This window comes from Cebus imitator, unplaced genomic scaffold, assembly GCF_001604975.1.
Source record: "Cebus imitator isolate Cc_AM_T3 unplaced genomic scaffold, Cebus_imitator-1.0 Scaffold497, whole genome shotgun sequence".
Lineage (NCBI taxonomy): Eukaryota > Metazoa > Chordata > Mammalia > Primates > Cebidae > Cebus > Cebus imitator.
This window is the reverse complement of record NW_016107812.1, coordinates 1,412,446-1,431,219: the sequence shown is the minus strand read 5'-3', so window position 1 is coordinate 1,431,219 and position 18,774 is coordinate 1,412,446. Positions and strand designations below refer to the sequence as shown.

The 18,774-nt window shown below is 48.8% G+C and overlaps 1 protein-coding gene across 4 annotated transcripts in view; it reads left to right on the top strand.

Annotated features, from left to right (window-relative positions):
- Window positions 1–5,716: 5,716 nt before the first annotated feature.
- Window positions 5,717–18,774, top strand: part of ZNF605 (zinc finger protein 605) — a 32,899-nt gene continuing 19,841 nt past the window's right edge. Inside the window, exons 1-4 of one of the 4 annotated variants that reach the window (XM_037733161.1) lie at window positions 5,717–5,803; window positions 11,600–11,682; window positions 13,184–13,296; window positions 13,546–13,720. In XM_037733161.1, coding sequence (XP_037589089.1) covers window positions 13,706–13,720 — 15 coding nt within the window. In that variant the 5' untranslated portion in view covers window positions 5,717–5,803; window positions 11,600–11,682; window positions 13,184–13,296; window positions 13,546–13,705. Of the gene's footprint in view, window positions 5,804–9,535; window positions 10,478–11,599; window positions 11,683–13,173; window positions 13,297–13,538; window positions 13,721–18,774 lie in introns of those variants that run through there. The other 3 variants (XM_037733159.1, XM_037733160.1, XM_017513634.2) reach the window with 3 other exon arrangements.

The window sequence follows — 18,774 nt, the reverse complement described above, 5'->3', positions numbered from 1 at the left end:
AAAAAAAAAAAAAAACCATATTGAGATACCATCTCACACCAGTTAGAATGACAATCATTAAAAAATTGGGAGACAACAGATGCTGGAGAAGATGTGGAGAAAAAGGAACGCTTTTACCCTGTTGGTGGGAGTGTAAATTAGTTCAGTCATTATGGAAGACAATGTGGCGATTCCTCAAGGATCTAGAAATAGAAATTCCATTGGACCCAGCAACCCCATTACTGGGTATATTCCCAAAGGATTATAAATTGTTCTCTTATAAAGACATATGCACACGTATGTTTGTTGTGGCACTGTTTACAATAGCAAAGACCTGGAACCAACCCAAATGCCCATCAATGATAGACTGGACAAATAAAATATGGCACATATACACCATGGAATACTATGCAGCCATAAAAAATGACGAGTTTGTGTCCTTTGTAGGGACGTGGATGAATCTGAAAACCATCATTCTCAGCAAACTGACACAAGAACAGAAAACCAAACACCGCATGTTTCCTCTCATGAATAGTGAGAACACATGGGCACAGGAAGGGGAACATCTCACACTGGGGTAGATTAGGAGGTAGGGCACCAGGGGAGGAGAGGGACAGCAGGAGGGTGGGGGGTTGGAGAGGGATAACACCAGGATAAATGCCTGATGTAGGTGACGGGGGGATGGAGACAGCAAACCACCATGGCATATGTGTACCTATGTAACAATCCTGCGGGATGAGCACATGTACCCCAGAGCTTAAAGTACAATTTTTAAAAAAGAAAGAAATTACAAAGAGGAAATAACGATTGAAACAGAAGATGGATTTTTTTTAAATCATAAAAGACTTTTTTGCCCAACTCTAGGCAAAAACATTTTGAAAGCCTAGATGAAATGATTAACTTCTTAGGAAAATTGAATTTCCCAAGATTTACCTCAAAATACTCGACAGCCTACTTTTCATCAAATAAAGTTGTCAAGAACCACCCCACAAAAAAGTAACAGGTTTAGATGGTTTCACAGGAAAATTCTGCCAAACTTCAAAGACCAGATAATCCCAATGCTCATAAATTATACCAGAGAATGGAAAATAAAACTTCCGGCTGGGCACAGTGGCTCATGCTTGTAATCCCAGTACTTTCGGAGGCCAGGGCGGGTGGATCACAAGTTCAGGAGATCGAGACCATCCTGGCCAACATGGTGAAACCCTGTCTCTACTAAAAATACAAAAATTAGCTGGGCATGGTGGCACACATCTGTAATCCCCGCTACTCGGGAGACTGAGGCAGGAGAGTTACTTAAACCCAGGAGGCGGAGGTTGCAGTGAGCTGCAATTGTGCCACTGCACTCCAGCCTGGCCACAGAGCGAGACTTGATCTCAAAAAACTAAACAAAGCAAAAAAAAAAACTTCCAAGTTTCTGGAACAACTATAACAATAATATGTAAACCTAAAAAGGTATCACAGAAAATAAAAACAAAAGATTGATTTCACTTGTCAACAGTGATACAAATATCTTAAATAAGTCATAATCAGAGTCTTCAATTATTATTCTAGAATATTGCTCTCATTCTGTCAGTTTTTGCTTTATATATTTTAATGATCAGTTATTAGATGTATAAGGTCCTATATTGAATATTAATCTACAATGTTATTCTTTGTCTTGTAACCTGTTTTGGTTTATAGGATATTTTGTCTGATGCAAGCATCACTGCTTTCTTTGGGATATTTACATGGAATATCATTTTCAATCCTTTCACTTTCACTATTTGTGATTTTGGATGTAAAGTGAGTCTCTTATAACAGCATATAGTTGAACTATGTATTTTTATTCAATCTTCAAATGTAAGTCTTTTTGAAAAGTTTAATCATTTACATTTAAATTAACTACTAATGAGGAAGATATTTCTGTCATTTTGCTTTGTTTTTGACGTGGCTTATAATCTTTTTTATCTCTAATTTCCTGCATTGCTGTCTTCTTTTGTGTTCAGTTGACTTTTTTTTTTTTTTTTAGAACGGAGTTTTACTCTTGTTGCCCAAGCTGGAGTGCAAGGACACAATCTCGACTCACTGCAACCCCTGCCTTCCGGGTTCAAGTGACCCTCCCTTCTTAGCCTCCTGAGTATCTGGGATTATAGGCCCTGCCACCATGCCCGGCTAATTTTTGTACTTTTAGTAGAGACAGGATTTCACCATGTTGTCCAGGCTGGTCTCGAACTCCTAACCTCAGGTGATCTGCCTGTCTCGTTCTCCCACGGTGCTGGGACTACAGGCGTGAGACACTGTGCCCAGCCACAATTTACATCTTTTTACATTGTGTATCTACTAACAAATGGTTTTAACTATAGTTATTTTTAGTAGTTTTGTCGGTCGGGGATGGTGGTTCACACCTGTAATCCCAGCACTTTGGAAGGCCCAGGTGAGTGGATCACCTGAGATCCACTCAGATCCACTCAGGTGGTCAGGAGTTTGAGACCAGCCTGACCAACAGAGGGAAACGCTTTTTCTACTAAAAATACAAAAAATTAGCTGGGCGTGGTGGCAGGCACCTGTAATCCCAGCTACTTGGGAGGATAAGGCAGAATTGCTTGAACCCAGGAGACAGAGGTTTCAGTGAGCTGAGATCACACCACTGCACTCCAGCCTGGGCAGTAAGAGCAAAACTTTCTCAAAAAAACAAAATAGTTTTGTCTTTTAATCTTTATACTAGAAATATAAGCAATTTACACATCATCATTATAGCATTAGGGTATTCTGAATATGACTGTATACTTTTACTAGTTTTATACTTTCATGTTTTCATGTTAACTTTTCACTTCAGCTTAAAGAACACACTTTAGCATTTCTAGTAAGGCAGGCCTAGTGGTGATGTACTCCCTCAGCTTTTGTTTGGGTAAATCTTTCTCTCTTTCATTTCTGAAGGACAGCTTTACAGGTAAAGTATTCTTGATTAGCAGTGTTGTTTTCTTTCAGCACTCGGAAAATACCATCCCACTCTCTCCTGGCCTATAAAGTTTCTGCTGAGAAATCCACTGATAATCCTTAGTAATTTTCTCTTGCTACTTTATCTTATCCTTTTCTCTTACTACTTTTAAGACATTCTTTGCCTTTAACTTTTTTTCTTTTTTTCTTTTTTGGAAGCAGGGACTGCTCTGTCACCCAGATGAAAGTGCAGTGGCAAGATCCTGGCTCACTGCAGCCTCAACATCATGGGCTCAAGTGATCCTATCATCTCAACCTCCCAATTAGCTGGCACTACAGGCACATGCCATCACAACTGGCTCATTGCTTTGTGTGGAGACATGGTCTCACTGTGTTGCTCAGGCTGGCCTCCAACTCCTGGGCTCAAGTGATCCTTCTGCCTCAGCCTCCCAAAGTGTAGAGAATACAGGCATGAGCCACCATGCCTTGCCTGTCTGATCTTTGATGGTTTGATTATAATATGTCTTGGTGATATTTTCTTACCTGCTGAGAGACTTTTGAGCTTCTTGCACATAAATGTTCATATGTTTCCTGTTGGAAATATGCTTGGTGCCATAAAGAAAAATCAGCACTGAGACAAAGGATCTTTCAGCAATGGACTTACTTCCTGGACTGCAGGAAGGGTACCCTCACCAGCCATCTTGCCACAAGAGTACAATGAACAAAGAAAAACAGACTCATTTATCCCGTACGCATTTGGGGTCATCCTTACTGCTGTGTCTAATCCCCATTGGCTGGAGCCAGGCCTCACAATTTAAACTAAAACCCGATTGGCTAACAACTTAAAACTTTTCTAAACAGGTAAAAGCAATAGACAGCTGGGACATGCCTGTGAGCACGTCCAGCACAGATATCCTGGTTAAAGTACAAGGACACAGAACGTACTAAGTGCCTGTGAGCATGTCTAACAGCTGCATAGAATAACAAAGAGCTACTAGCACACTTATTATTTAACAAGAAAGGAAACTTTAAAAAGGAACTTGGCCGGGCGCGGTGGCTCACGCCTGTAATCCCAGCACTTTCGGAGGCCGAGGCGGGTGGATTATGAGGTCAAGAGATTGAGACCATCCTGGTCAACATGGTGAAACCCCGCCTCTACTAAAAATACAAAAAATTAGCTGGGCATGGTGGCACGTGCCTGTAATCCCAGCTACTCAGGAGGCTGAGGCAGGAGAATTGCCTGAATCCAGGAGGCGGAGGCTGCGGTGAGCCGAGATCGCGCCATTGCACTCCAGCCTGGGTAACAAGAGCGAAACTCCGTCTCAAATAAATAAATAAATAAATAAAAAGGAGCTTTTCTACTTCCCACAGCACTAAGGCTCTTATTGTTGGCAAAATGTCAGGGATAACTAAAGACTTGCTTTGGGTCCCTTCATGGTCACCAAAATGTCGGCCTAAAGTAATCACAAGGGTCAGAATCAAGTTTGAAGAGAGTTTGCTCAAGTATAAAGTTTCAGGATAGCTGCCTGGGAAACACAGATTTTATTTTTTGAGATAGAGTCTCACTCTGTTGCCCAGGCTGGAGTGCAATGGCGCGATCTCGGCTCACTGCAACCTCCGCCTCCTGGGTTCAAGTGATTCTCCTGCCTCAATCTCCCGAGTAGGTGGGATTACAGGTGTGAGCCACCGTTCCTGGTTAAAAAAAAAAAAAAAAAAAAAAATTTTTTTTTTGAGACAAAATCTTGCTCTGTCGTCCCGGCTGGAGTGCAATGGCGCGATCTCGGCTCACTGCAACCTCCGCCTCCTGGGTTCAAGTGATTCTCCTGCCTCAATCTCCCGAGTAGGTGGGATTNAAAAAAAAAAAAAAAAAAAAAAAATTTTTTTTTTGAGACAAAATCTTGCTCTGTCGTCCCGGCTGGAGTACAGTAGCATGATCTTGGCTCACTGCAACCTCCGCCTCTGGGATCAAGCAATTCTCCCTGCCTCAGGCTCCCGGGTAGCTGGAATTACAGGCGCCCACCCCACACCCAGCTAATTTTTGTATTTTTTAGTAGAGACAGGGTTTCACCATGTTGACCAGGCTGGTCTATGAACTCCTGACCTCAGATGATCCGCCTGTCTCGGCCTCCCAAAGAGCTGGAATTACAAGTGTGAGCCACCGGCCCGGCCAACAAATTTTTTAAAGAGAAGGTGTCTCCCTCTGTGGCCTAGGTTGGAGTGCAGTGGTGCCATCAAAGCTCACTGCAGCTTCAACCTCCCAGGCTGAGGCTATCCTCCTGCCTCAGCCTCCAGTAGCTGGGACCAAGCCCCTGCTTTATATATCCATAAATACATTTTATTTCCCTCTAACGTCCTCATCTGGTTTATTTTCCTTCCTGTTGTTCAATACTGCTGGATTAGATGTACTAAAATTTACCTATATTACTTAAAGCTACGATCAAAAATGTAAAAGAAGGACGTGGCTGTAATTCCGGCATTTGGGGATGCTGGGGCAGGAGGATCACTTGAACGCAGGAGCTGGAGACCAGTCTGAGGCTGCAATGCGTGGTGATCGCACCACCGCACTCCCTGCTGGGTGACAGAGCGAGACCCTGCCTCAAAAAAAAAAAAAAAAAAAAAAGAAGCCAGGAAAAGATGCAGCCGTTTCCTCCTGGAGGCACCTTTACGTTCCCTCATCGATACGTCGGGCCAGCAGTGCGGGCTCCATCCTAGATTTCTTCAGTCCTGGCCAGTTAGCCGCCCGAGGGCTTTTCCAACCGGAAACCTTCAATCCGCGCCCCGGCGGGTGCGCCGCGGTCCCCCGGGAAGTGTAGTTCCAGCGCGAGAAGGACTCTGGGAAATGTAGTTCTGCGCGTTCACTTCCGCAGTCGGACCGTATCCGCCTCGGCACTGCGACGTCCGAAGGGTAAGGGACGGTGCAGCGGGGGCGGGACGAAGAGGCAGCGGGGCTGAGGGCGGCCTGGTGTCCGCGCCGGGGGTCGCGGTGACCCCTCTGCAGACCCCAGCGATGACCCCAGCGCGCGGGAGCCGGCTGACGGCCGGGGCGAGAAAGGCCTGCGGGGCGGCCTGGGCGCATGCGCGGACGGCGGGCCTCGGGCGGGCGCCCCGCGGGCGCGCGGGGCTGGGGGCTGGGGGGCGGGCGGCGGCCGGCCCTGAGTGTGGGTGTAGGGGAGGGTTGGGGTCAGCTGGGCGGTGCAGTGGGGGCTTATGGGGGTCGCTGTAGACTCGGGTGCAGCCCGGGCGGGGCAAGGGGATGCGAAGTGGCCTCGGCCCGAGGGGAGAGGGGCTCCAGCGAGGCCGTGAGGATTCGTCTGCAGCGATTAGAGCTCTGAGCGTTGGCGGCCGCGGGGGGAACGCTGAGGGTTCCGCGGGGCTCTGCCCTGTGGACGCGAGTGAAGGGAGAGTGGGGTGCTCTTCCTGGGACAGAAGCCCCTTCTCCCCTTCTCCGCCTCCCCTGCAGGAGTGGCTGCAGCTCTGTGGGATCCTGTGGGACTCGGCGTTTGGGGTTTCAGTCTGTGGTGATGGAGATTCGGTCGGGATTTGGGCGTCTGTTTAAAAACCGTGGGAGTCACTGGGGGCAGTAGTCAGCTGGGCCTGTAGGGACGACCCTCCGGGCCCACGGGTCTGAGGTGGGGCGTGGGGTGGCCGACGCCAGGGTAAGCGTTTGCGGGCCTGCGCAGGATTAGGGATAAAGGGTCCGGAGCGCGGCGTTGAATGGGGGGCGGCGCCCTGTGCATTGGCTTTGTTACCTGAGGGTGTGGGACCCAGGTGAGAAGGAGCTTGCTTGTGTTAGTGGCTGGGTACCAGACATGCCCGAATGACTGGTGGGGTAGACAGTGAGGTCTGTGAGGAGGAACGTTGGCAGGGTTTGGGAATTTGATGTTTGGGATGAATGCCAAGCATGCCTGCAGGCGCCTGATGGATGGTGCGGTGGGTGAGGGCGAGAGTGTGCGGAGCCTGTGGGTGTCCGTGAGAGGGGAGCCTGGGCGGGCCTAATGGTTGGTTTGCCGTTTGTGGTACAGGATTGTGGAGTTAGAGTTTAGCGGCCTTGGCTGGGCGTGGAGGTGCGTGTCTGTAATCTCAGCTCCTCAGGACGCTGAGGCAGGAGAATCGCTTGAACCTGTGAGTCTGAGGTTGCAGTGAGCCAAGATCACACCGCTGCACTCCAGCCTGGTGACAGAGCAAAACTGCCTCAAAATAAAACCCTAAAGCCAGGCGCGGTGGCTCATGCCTGTAATATCAGAACTTTGGGAGCCCAAGGCAGGTGGATCTCGAGGTCAAGAGTTCCAGACCAGCCTGACCAACATGGTGAAACCCCATCTTTAGTAAAAATACAAAAATTAGCCGGGCGTGGTGATGCACAGCTGTAATCCCAGCTACTCAGGAGGCTAAGGCAGGAGGATTGCTTGAACCCAGAAAGTGGAGTTTGCAGTGAGCCGAGATCGTGCCACTGCACTCCAGCCTGGCGACAGAGTGAGACTCAAAAAAAGAAAAAAAGAAGTCAGTGGCCTTTGGGTATCGTGATTGGCGGTCTGGGAGCCAATAGTGTTCCAGTCTGTGCAGTCAGTGGTCACGTGTTTCTGGAGGCTGGCTATTGTGAAGCCACTAGAGTTACTGACTGGGGGCTTTGTGTATGGTCACTGGGGAACCTGCAGTGTGTGTCATTGCCGGCCCTGGAGGGGTGGCCTCTTGGGGAGAGAGACTGGGTAGCCTGTGAAGTCAGTCGCTGTGGTTCATGTGATGGGTGGGGCACATGGGGTCAGTGCTGGTGGAGTTTATGGGTTCAGTGGTTGTGTGGTCTGGATGTCTGAAGCAGACCTGCTGAATTCAGTGACCTGGGGAGGTCTTGGGATGTGGAGCTGGAGAATTCTTTGGTGGTCAGCGAGTGACCAGGGGCCTTGGGACGCTGGAGGTTAACCTGGGCTTGTAGCAGCAGAGTTCAGGCATTTGTGTCTGCGGGGGTGGGGGGTGAGGCCCTCTCTGGGACTTGGTAATGGAGGGGCCTGTGAGGGCGGCGTTGGTGGGTCTGGAAGCAGATCTGAATGCATGTGGCTCGTGGGTTGGCTGAGGCAAGCCTCTCGTGCGAAAAGTCTTTTTTGCCCTTTGGCTGCTCCTTGTAGCATGTGGCCGCTGATCAGTGACTGCTCTTTTTACATGATTATTTCTTTTTTCAAAAGTTCTCAGTGACCCCGTTGGCTTTAAAGTCTTCCCCTTCTAGAATTTCCCCCTTGCTGTTGTACCTCATGGCCCTGTTCCATCCTCCCAATGGCCTCCACTCTCCCACCCAAGAGCTTTGCAGGCAGAGTCTCACTCTGTTACCCAGGCCAGAGTGCAGTGGCGCGAACTCAGCTCACTGCAACCTCCACCTCCCAGCTTCCAGCAATTCTCCTGCCTCAGCCTCCTGAGTAGCTGGGATTACAGGCAGCGACCACCATGCCTGGCTAATTTTTTTGTATCAGTGGAGATGGGGTTTCACCATGTTGGCCAGGCTGGTGTCAAACTCCTGATCTCAAGTGATCCACCTGCTGCCTCGGCCTCCCAAAGTGCTGGGATTACAGGCATGAGCCACCGTGCCTGCCCACAGTTAAAATTTCTTCTGAGTGTTCACAGTTAGAAATCATTTGTTTGTTTGTTTGTTTTGAGACAGAGTCTCACTCTGTCTCCCAGACTAGAGCGCGGTGGTGTGATCTCGGCTCACTGCAACCTCCGCCTCCTGGGTTCAAGCTGGGATTACAGGTGCGTGCCACCATGCCTGGCTAATAATATTCTGTATTTTTAGTAGAGACGGGGTTTCACTGTGTTAGCCAGGCTGGTCTCAGCTCCTGACCTCATGATCTGCCCACCTCAGCCTCCCAAAGTGCTGGGATCACAGTCGTGAGCCACCGCGCCTGGCGCAGAAATCATTTATTTACTGGGTTACATGTTTCCCTAGAGGGCAGAGACCCTGTACACCTTGTTTAGTTGTCTTTCACATGTGCTCAGAACAGTGCCCGGTGTGTAGGGATTCAACAAATGCTGCTTTCGTAGCATGTAAATGAGACTGTGTATGTGATGCATGTAAAGTGTGTAAGTGATATGTGTGTGAACATGTATGTATGTGATGTATGTATGTGTGTGAAAATGTGAGGTGTATGTATGTGTGGGAATGTGTATGTGTGATGTACCTATGTGTTTGAATTTGATGTGTGTATGAATGTGTATGTGTGTGTATGAGTATGTATATTTGAGTGTTGTCTGTATGTGTGCAAGTATGTGTGATGTATGTGTGTGGGTGGGTGTATGTATGAGTATATGTGTGTGATGTATGCAAGAGTGTGATGTATGTGTGCATGTGTATGAGTGTATGTTTGAGTGTATGCATGTGTGATGTGTGTATCTGCATGTTTGTGTACATGTATGTGTGATGTATGTGTGCATCTATGTGTATCTGTGTGTATGTGATATACATGTACATCAGTGTGTACATCTGTGTGTGTATGTGATGTACGTATGCGTCAGTGTGTATGTGTGTGATGTACTTATCCGTATGAGTGTGTGTACATGTTTGTGAGTGTGATGCATGTATCAGTGTGTGTCTGAGTATGTACGTGTGTGTATGTGTGATATACATGTGCATCAGTGTATCGGTGTGTGTACATGTCTGTGCGTGTTTTGTACATGTATGTACGTGTGTAACTATCTGTAAGTGTATGTATGTATCTGTGTGTGTGTGTGTGTCTGTGACTATGTGGGGTGAGAGAGGTTTAGTGTGATTGTGAGAGCGGAGGGGATGAGTACTCAGGATGCTGAACAGGGAGGCCAGGGTGGCTGCTTTTGGACATCAGGATGACGGGCACATTCCCTTTGCCAGAGAAGCAGCTAGAGCAGGTCCCGTGTGCATTAACTCAAAAAGGTTCCGAGCTAATTAGAAGCTTCCGGGCAGGTGGACCATGATCTCAGGAACCCCAGGTTTGGATGCCAGTAACCTTAGGGTCTCTTTTTAGTCAGGGCTCCTGTCTGGGCTTCCTAAACTGTGGAGCCCCAGACTCTGCCACAAGCCTGAAGGAGCTCCGGGCATCTCGGGAGGAGCTGCTTCTTTGGATGCTCCTCTTTGAGCTATTCCAGGATGTTTTTTCTTGAGAAATCTGCCTCGAGCTGCAGACCCTTCATGCTGTGGACTAGAAGAGTCCGCTCAGAGCCTCTAGCCTCTATGTCTACTTTCTGCGAGTGGGCAAAGCCCACACCATGCTTCTCCTTTTCCAGTTTCTAGGAATTGTTCCTGCCTCAGTGTCCTTCCTCTGCCATCCACCATGGTTTTGGGTCAGAATCCAGAGTTCAGCCAGCCTTTCCAGAGTGACTGTGGTTAACTGTCCTTGCCGACATTGTGACTTGTCTCCCTGGCTTGAGCCTTACCTTGATCCTCTTAATGACAAAGAGATGTTAAGAACATGGGATCCCATGCCAGGCACGAGCTACACTGGTCTCCACGTCCTGCTCCCTGCAGGTGTGGGTGCTGCTGGCTGTGCACCGTGGGGTTCCTGAGTACAGGGTCACCTGGGGACAGTGCTTGGCTGTTCTCCAGCCCTCGGCCTGCATCTGGGTAAGTGGGAGGCTATGCACAGGGGTGGGGTCTGACCCTGCTCTGTTTCTTCAGTTGCCCTGGGGCAAAACCCGGCAGTTTGCCGAAACCCAGTCCTAACTTTCTTCCCTCACTTGAGGCAGGGGAGTGGAGACTTCATTCATAGCTTACTCTATTTGTGTGGGACAATGAAGACAAGGGCAAGAAAAGGGGTCTTGCTATAGATCTTCTCATTCAATTTACGCACTTTCTGGAAACCTGGCCTCATGCCGCACGTTGTCTTCCTGGCTAGCCTGTCAGCCCCTTGTGTGTTGTGGGGGCCTTGCGTGTGCTTAGGAGTCACCTGCTTCAGACCTGGGAGCTTTGGAGCTGCCCAGCAGCCATTCCTGGGCCACGTGCCCTCGCTCCGCAGCTGTAGACGGCAAGTGCTGGACAAATTTTGCTTGGCAGGATTCTTACATAGGTAAAATTTCTGTCCCTCTTGTCCCCAAGTTTACAGGAAACTTTTTCTTTTTTTTTTTTGAGACAGTCTCGCTTTGTCGTCCAGGCTGGAGTGCAGTGACGCAATCTCGGCTCACTGCAACCTCCGCTTCTGGGTTCAAGTGATTTTCCTGCCTTGGCCTCCTGAGTAGTTGGAATTACCGGTGGACGCTGCCACACCCAGCTAATTTTTGTGGTATTATTATTATTTTTTTTAGATAGAGTCTTCCTCTGTCTCCCAAGCTACAGTGCAATGGCGCAATCTCAGCTCACTGCAACCTGTGCCTCCTGCGTTCAAGTGATTATCCTGCCTCAGCCTCCCGAGTACTTGGGATTACAAGCACCCACAACCAAGCCCACCTAATTTTTGTATTTTTTAGTAGATATAGGGTTTTGCCACGTTGGCCAGGCTGTCTCGAACTCCTGACCTCAGGGATCCACTTGCCTTGGCCTCCCAAAGTGCTGGGATTACAGGCGTGAGCTACCACGTGCAGCCATTTTCGTATTTTTAGTAGAGATGGGGTTTCACCATATTGAACAGGCTGGTCTCGAATGCCTGACCTCGTGATCCACCCACCTTGGCCTCTCAGAGTGCTGGGAATATAGGTGTGAGCCACTGCGCCTGGCCTGCAGGTTAACTTTTTTTGGTACATTTCCTTTCAGATTCATTCTTGTGAAGGAAAGAACATCCCTGTGGAACTGTGTGTCCTTGAAGTCTTTGGCTCTGATTCCGTGTGTGGCAAACTGTAAGTGGCCTGGCTCATGGGCAGTGAAGAAATTTGAAGTGTAAGCATTCATGTGCACCAGGATGTAGTACTTTTTGAGTTTATGATGCTGATTTTAAACCTCAGTCAGTCTTTTCCATCTTCTGCTAAGATGAGATGATACCTTTTGTGCAGTTTATGGTCTTTGAAAAAGTTTTTAAGTAATGGTTGTCTTTTCAGCTAAAGAAACAGGAAAAAAAAGAGAAAAATAATGGTTATACTTAGTTATCTGATTATTTGGACTTTTGAGGAAATAAACCCAAAATCTGGCAACCCAGAAGACCTCTCCATGGAAGCTGAAAATAAAGAAAAACAATTTTATTATTGAATAAAAATTAAACCAGGCCGGACACAGTGGCTCACACCTGTAGTCCCAACTTTGGGAGGCCAAGGCCAGTGGATCACTTGAGCCCAGGAGTTCAAGGCCAGCCTGGGCAACATGGCAAAACCCCATCTCTACAAAAAATGCAAAAATTAGCTGGGTATGGTGGCGCACACCTGTAGTCCCAGCTACTCAGGAGGCTGAGGTGGGAGAATCACCTGAGCCCAGGAAGGTCGAGGCTGCGGTGAGCCAAGATCATGCCACTGCACTCCAGCCTGGGTGACAGAGTAAGACCCTGTCTCAAAAAAAAGCAGGGGGATGAATCTGTTTCTCATTTTTGCATGAGGGAAAATTAGGGTTTTTTTTCCTCCTTTTAAATGTAGATTTGCCCTTACAGGCCTGTGAGCTCTCATTCCCCTCCGAATGTCAGCTGTTCTCCCACAGTCTGGAAATGGGCATTAGGGACGGGCTGAAGGCCAGGCTTTAGCCTCTGAACCTTCTGAAGAGTTGACGCAGAGGGGCGTTCAGGGCTGAGGGAGACCTAGGAATCGTGCCCCTCTTCCGGCTGTGTGCCGCCCCCTCCTGGCAGTTCATGAGTTGCCACTCCCGCAGCTCCCCATCCTGGGATGCTGGAGGTAGGAGGTCAGAAAATTCCCAAAGACGGCTGCAGCCCTTACCACCTCCATGATTCCTCACTTCTCCAGGGATTGGGCTCTGCCTCAGGTACCCCTTGGAAACCTATGGCCTGGGCTGTTACTGCTGATTTCTGAAGGAAAGTGCAGGTGGAATCTGTCCCAGTCTGAACTGAGGAAGAGGCAGCATAAGACGTTCCCAGCCTTCAGGCTTGCTGCCTCTCTGGCTCCCATCTGCTATAGGCCGCAGCCAGGCCCTGCTCAGCCTCAAACCAGCGCAGGAACTTCACCCCAGCTTGCGTCTGCCCACGGGTGTCTCATTTCCTTTTTCTTGTTTTACTCTTAAATTAGTTTCTCTGATCTACGTTTTCCTTTTGTTCCTGGGCTAATTTGGGGGTAGAGAGCCAGAACCCCAGCCTGATTCACTATCTCCATCTAAAAGCTGTTTTCTGTTTAGCCTCCTGCCTAGAAATAAGTCGATTTTACTCTGTTGCACTTAACACAAATAATTTGATTTAGGTGCCTCCAGGAATTACTGCTGCGGAATGAATAAGCGCTCCTTCATCTCCAGAGCTTCACAATGTGTGTGCTGAGCAGTTTGGTGTAGTGGTGCTCCTCGGGGTGTCTGCTTGAGCCAGCCAGGTGAGTGGTTTCTATCTGGCATTTTTGGCTGGGACCCAGGGCTGTTCAGTTCAGCGTGTGGTGCAGACCTGGCCTAGATGCTGGGCAGACCCAATTGAGACCCACCCTGTTTCTTACCTGCTAGCCCTGATGTGAGTCTACCCAACATCTAGTTGGAGGCTTTAAACAATCTGAGCTCCTAGCAAGAGAAAACCAAGATTTACATTCCCAAATTAATTAGATCATCTAAAATGTCCACTGCATCCATAGGCAATAGCCCTCAGGAACAAGATACTTCATGTGAGATAAGAAAGAAGAGGACAAGACCAAGGATGGATTCTCAGTTTACAGACCACTGACCAGAGGCCACTCGAGGGTGTGAGGACTAAGAGAAGTCACAGAACAGCAGATTTCCCAAGAGCAACAGAAAATGATCCAGTCACAGGTGACTGACTTGTTTATCCTCTGTTTCGTGGCTGTGATGAGGCTTACAGAAATCTTTGCAACAAACAGAGGATCTAAATACATTTAAATAAGAGAAAATGTAAACTTGGGAAAGACGATGTCAAAAGAAGCACAAAGTAGATTATAGAATCATGCAAAAGTCTCACCTGGGCACAGTGGCTCACGCCTGTAATCCCAGCCCAGGAGGCCGAGGCAAGCGGATTACTCAGTTAAGGCCAGGAGTTAAAGACCAGCCTGACCAACATGGCAAAACCTCGTTTCTACTAAAAATACAAAAAGTAGGCTGGGCGTGGTGGCTCACGCCTGTAATCCCAGCACTTTGGGAGGCCGAGGCGGGTGGATCACGAGGTCAAGAGATCGAGACCATCCTGGTCAACATGGTGAAACCCCGTCTCTACTAAAAATACAAAACATTAGCTGGGCATGGTGGTGCGTGCCTGTAATCCCAGCTACTCAGGAGGCTGAGGCAGGAGAATTGCCTGAACCCAGGAGGCGGAGGTTGCGGTGAGCCGAGATCGCGCCATTGCACTCTAGCCTGGGTAACAAGAGTGAAACTCCGTCTCAAAAAAAAAAAAAAAAAAGTACAAAAAGTAGCTAGGCATGGTGGCGCATACCATTAATCCCAGCTACTTGGGAGGCTGAGGCATGACAATCACTTGTACGCAGGGGTGGAGGTTGCAGTGAGCTGAGATCACATCAGTGTACTACAGCCAGGGTAGCAGAGTGAGACTCTGTCAAAAAAAAATATATATATATACACACACACACACACACGAAAGTCTTAAAGTTGGAACAGTTAACTAAGAAACAGGGCCCTTCCTTGTTACAGAGTTGAACTGCAGGCTTTTCTCAGTTATTCCCAGAAGCAATAACAGAGAGGGAAGTGGGAATGGTTAACATGGTTTCCTCTGTCAAAAGGAAAAAGCAGACCAGTTAACTCTGGAGAAGCAAGTATTTCCTGATAATTACATGTAAAGAAAATGTTTTGATAATTATTTATATAGATGGCATACTCGTAAGATCCTAAATAGCAGCCTTGTAATAAATGTGCTTCCTAGGACTATTTCTTGAAGCTCCTCAATGTCAGCTAAAGGCATGAATCCAAAGAATCTTTGAGAACTGAGGCGGGGTCTTGAGTGCACATCCTACCTGGATTCCAGTTTTAGGAAAGAAACTCATCTGGCAGAATTGATCATTATAAAACCTTCAAATGGCCTCATAAATATTCTCTGCACTGGAATTTTGATGTGTTTTGGGTAGAAATGCTGCCTCAGTTGGCAAAGGCATGGCATGCAAGGATCCGCATTCAGCTCTGTTTCTAGACTTCGTTGACTCAAGAAACATTGCTGTCTCCTCACCTTTCGGAGGAATTCTTACCAGCTAGCTAGCCTCTCCCCCTCACCCTTTCCCTACCTTCTTTCTTTTCTTCCTGATACTTTCTTTTTTTGATGTTTAGTCCTACGCCAGGAGCTGGGCTGAAGTAAGAGAGGGTGCCGAGCCTCTGGATGTTAAGAGTCAGTTAACATAGCCAAAGTGAAAGTCACAGTGGAATCTTAATCACTTTACTGGGATGGTGGAAGCAAGAGCCCAGAGCCGGGAAAGTGCTGACTCCCTCGTTCCGCTTCCCCCGTCTTGAATCTTGAAGGGTCATGAATTAGACCCTGACCTGCAGCCCAGTGTTGTTCCTCTTTTTTATATCAGTTCTGTCGTTACTGGGGTGGTGGGCACTAACACTCCTGCAGGTCTAACTGGCTCCTTTAACTCAGTGGCCTTACTTGCAGCATCTGCACACTGGTCAAGGCATTACCGGAAAGCGTCCCGAGCCAGACCCCAAGAGAGGGCTCTCGGATATCACGCAAGAGAGAATTCAGGGCGAGTCCATATAGTAAGGTGAAAGAAAGTTTATTAAGACAGTAAAGGAATAAAGAATGGCTACTCCATAGGCAGAGCGGGGCATTTCCGAAAGGAGGAGGAGGAACGCGCCCCCTAGGTGCAACGCTTGTGTATGTGTAGGACAGCAACAATCACAGGGAGATGTGCCCAGTTACAAGGGTTTGTGATAAAGGATTAATTTTCTTAACTACTGTAAACTAGGAATGCTTTTGCTCCCTGGACATGGGGATATCAGGACATTCCTGGGCATGGGTCTGTTTAGTAAACATGATTAACCTGTTCCTTTAACCGTAAATATCTGGAGGCTCGGAAAACTCACCTGGGAATGCAGCCGGGCAAATCGAAGCCTCCTTTTTCTCGCCCTCACTCAGGGTGGAGTTGCTTTGGTTGGAATGCCTCTGGCAAAGGGCCAGGTGCATCGGTGCAGATGTCAGGATCGTCTCTTTGTCCTCAGCTGAGGGAGTGCTGAACAAAAGGCCCCAGCAGTTTTTTTGGACCCTGGGGTGGGGATTGGGTGGGGCTGGGAGTAAAAAAGCACCGGGTACTGAGAGAGTGGGGAAAAGCGTCTTCAGGGTTCTTCCCCACCCTGACAGCGAGGTCTTGCATAAACGCCTCAGAGGCCTGGCCTGGCGTGCAGGTGCCTCGGTAAGAAGGGTAAATGTGTGAGATCCCCACCCTTGACCGCAGCTTCCCCTAAGGACCAGAGTGTGCTGGCCGTGCGCCAAATCCGTGGGGAGGGCAGCTTTCCCCAGAGGCCTGCCAGGTGAAGCCTGGGTAATGGCCTCTGCTTGCACCTGAATGTGCACTATAGGTTTTTAACCAGGAGCTGAACTCCTTGACTCTACTCCTTGATTTTTTAGGACCTAAGTGTGAAACAGGTTACCTCATCATAGACCCTAATAGGTCAGACTTTGAGGGGCCATGACAATAACCAGGTCAGTCGTCTGAGGCAGCAGCAGACCATGGCCGTGATGAAGCCACACCAAGAAGGACGGTAGGGCCTGCAGGACTGAACATGGTCTCAGCAGTCACCTCGGCCATCGCCATGCCAAGAAAGACGCCGTACAGCCCACTGGAGAGCCAGAATAATCTGTGTGACTCTTCTTTACCTGGCCTGCGGCATCGATCAGGCATAGCAGAGCTCTGGCCAGAAAGCGGAACGTGACCTGAATGTCTCCCAGTCTGAGGCAGTGTCATAAGTGCAGTCCCAGTGAGCATGCGTGGTCCCCTGGAAACAAAGACTTCACAGAGTTAGGCACCGCGGCAGCGCATGCCTCAGGTGTTAGGTTCACAGGGCTCCAAGGTGGCTTCCGGTCATAGGGTCCCTGTCCGGTGGATAACTGGGTTCAGACCTTGGCTTCAGAGGCCCTGCCTGGGCAGTGAGTTTTGTTGATCCGTGACATGTTTGTTAGTCCACACCTTATCAGAGCGTGGGACGTCTCTGGAGGAGTCTGCACAGGAGCTCAGGAGCAGAGGCAGTCCGGCGTCTCAGCTCATCAGCACCGTGAGGAAGCTGAGGTGTGTGCCTAGCAGCCACAGGTGCATGGAAAGGCAGCGTGAAGAGTTCTTGGTTTTGGTTTTTTAGGAGGGGAAAGCTTTTAGGAGCAGGTCTGAAAAATAAAGATCATTGTTATTTTTCCCCTTTCCCTGAGCCTCCCCAGGTGCCAGTTTTGTTTTGTTTTTCTGTTATCGGTGTGTCCCATATAGTAATCAAAACTTGAGAACAAAATTTCCCATCTTCATCCATACCGACTGTCTGGAAAGGTTGTATACAAGAGAGACAAAATATTTTTATGTAACTTAACCAAAAAGATATATCCTGTTTAAGAATTGGTGAGCACAAAATCCTGAACTTTTAAAAGGTTTAAAAGTGGGTTTCCATAATCTCGGTCTATTTGAGTCTTCAGAAAGGGGAGGAAAGGGCCTTGCACCGTGGCCCGTGGAGTGCAAGGCGCCAGTAACTGTAGAAGAAGGGTGCTCGGTGCAAGGCAGCCTGGTGGCACCGTGGGAAGTGCCCTTCAGGAACAGCTATGGGAGGCCTGAGACCACTTGCCTGAGGGGTGCAGTCCATGATGCGGTCGTCTTGTCTCCTCCCAGCAGCCACGAACGCTGCCGTGTTGCTTGTGGACACAATGACTGGCCCATTGATGTGTAGCTTGGGCTGGGCTGTTCTCAGATTCTGTGTGCTCAGGAAGCGTGTCTGCCCTCATCGGACCGGATGCTGTGCCCAAGTCAGTGGAGTGTGTGGGGCTGCCTAGGCCAAACCACAGGAAACAGCGAAACAGCTCGACCTGCCAAGAATGTCACGGCCTGTGGACCTGGGATCTGCCCTTGACTGCAGTCTAGAAAGCGGGAAGGCATTTCCTGTGCCATTTTACCATCTTCCGAGAGCAGAGGCGCCACAGGCGGAGGCTTGGCCTAGGCCACGCTGCGTCTCCGTGGGATGTTTCCTGTGGCTCCAGGAGGTGGTCAGTTCCATCTCTACTTGCTCTGGAGTGGAAGACAGTTTAGTCTGCATTTAGCAAGTGCATTTTAGGCTGCATTTAGCAAGGCAGTCAGTTGGTTGTGTTTCCCAGGTAAGCACTGGAGTCTTTTTGGTGAGCACCCATATGGTAAAATGCTTGTTAGGAGCAGAACTGATTTTTATCTAAATGTCTTGTTCTCAGGAATAGGAAACCAAATGTTCTCTCTTCTTATTTATAAGTAGGGGCAAAACATTGGGTACACGTGGACACAAAGATGGGAACAGTGGTCACTGGGGACCTCAGCCGTGGGGAGGGAGAAGGCAGGGAAGGGCTGAGAAACTGCCTGTTGGTTTCTATGCTCACCATCTGGGTGACAGAATCAGTCACACCCCAACCTCAGCATTAGGCAGTATACACATGGAAAAAACCTGCACATGTACCTGTGACTCATTAAAATAAAGGAAAAGCTGAAGCTATTTTTTTTAAAAAAGGGTTGTCTCCACAGGGAGGCTTGTTTTACCTGCCCGTCTAAGGCTTGCCGACGGCCTGATGAGATGGCCGGGAAAACTAGCGATAGCCTACGAGTCAGGCGGATTCATCTCCCGCATGCTGCCCCGTGGTGGCCGAGTCAGGCGGATTCATCTCCCGCATGCTGCCCCGTGGTGGCCGAGTCAGG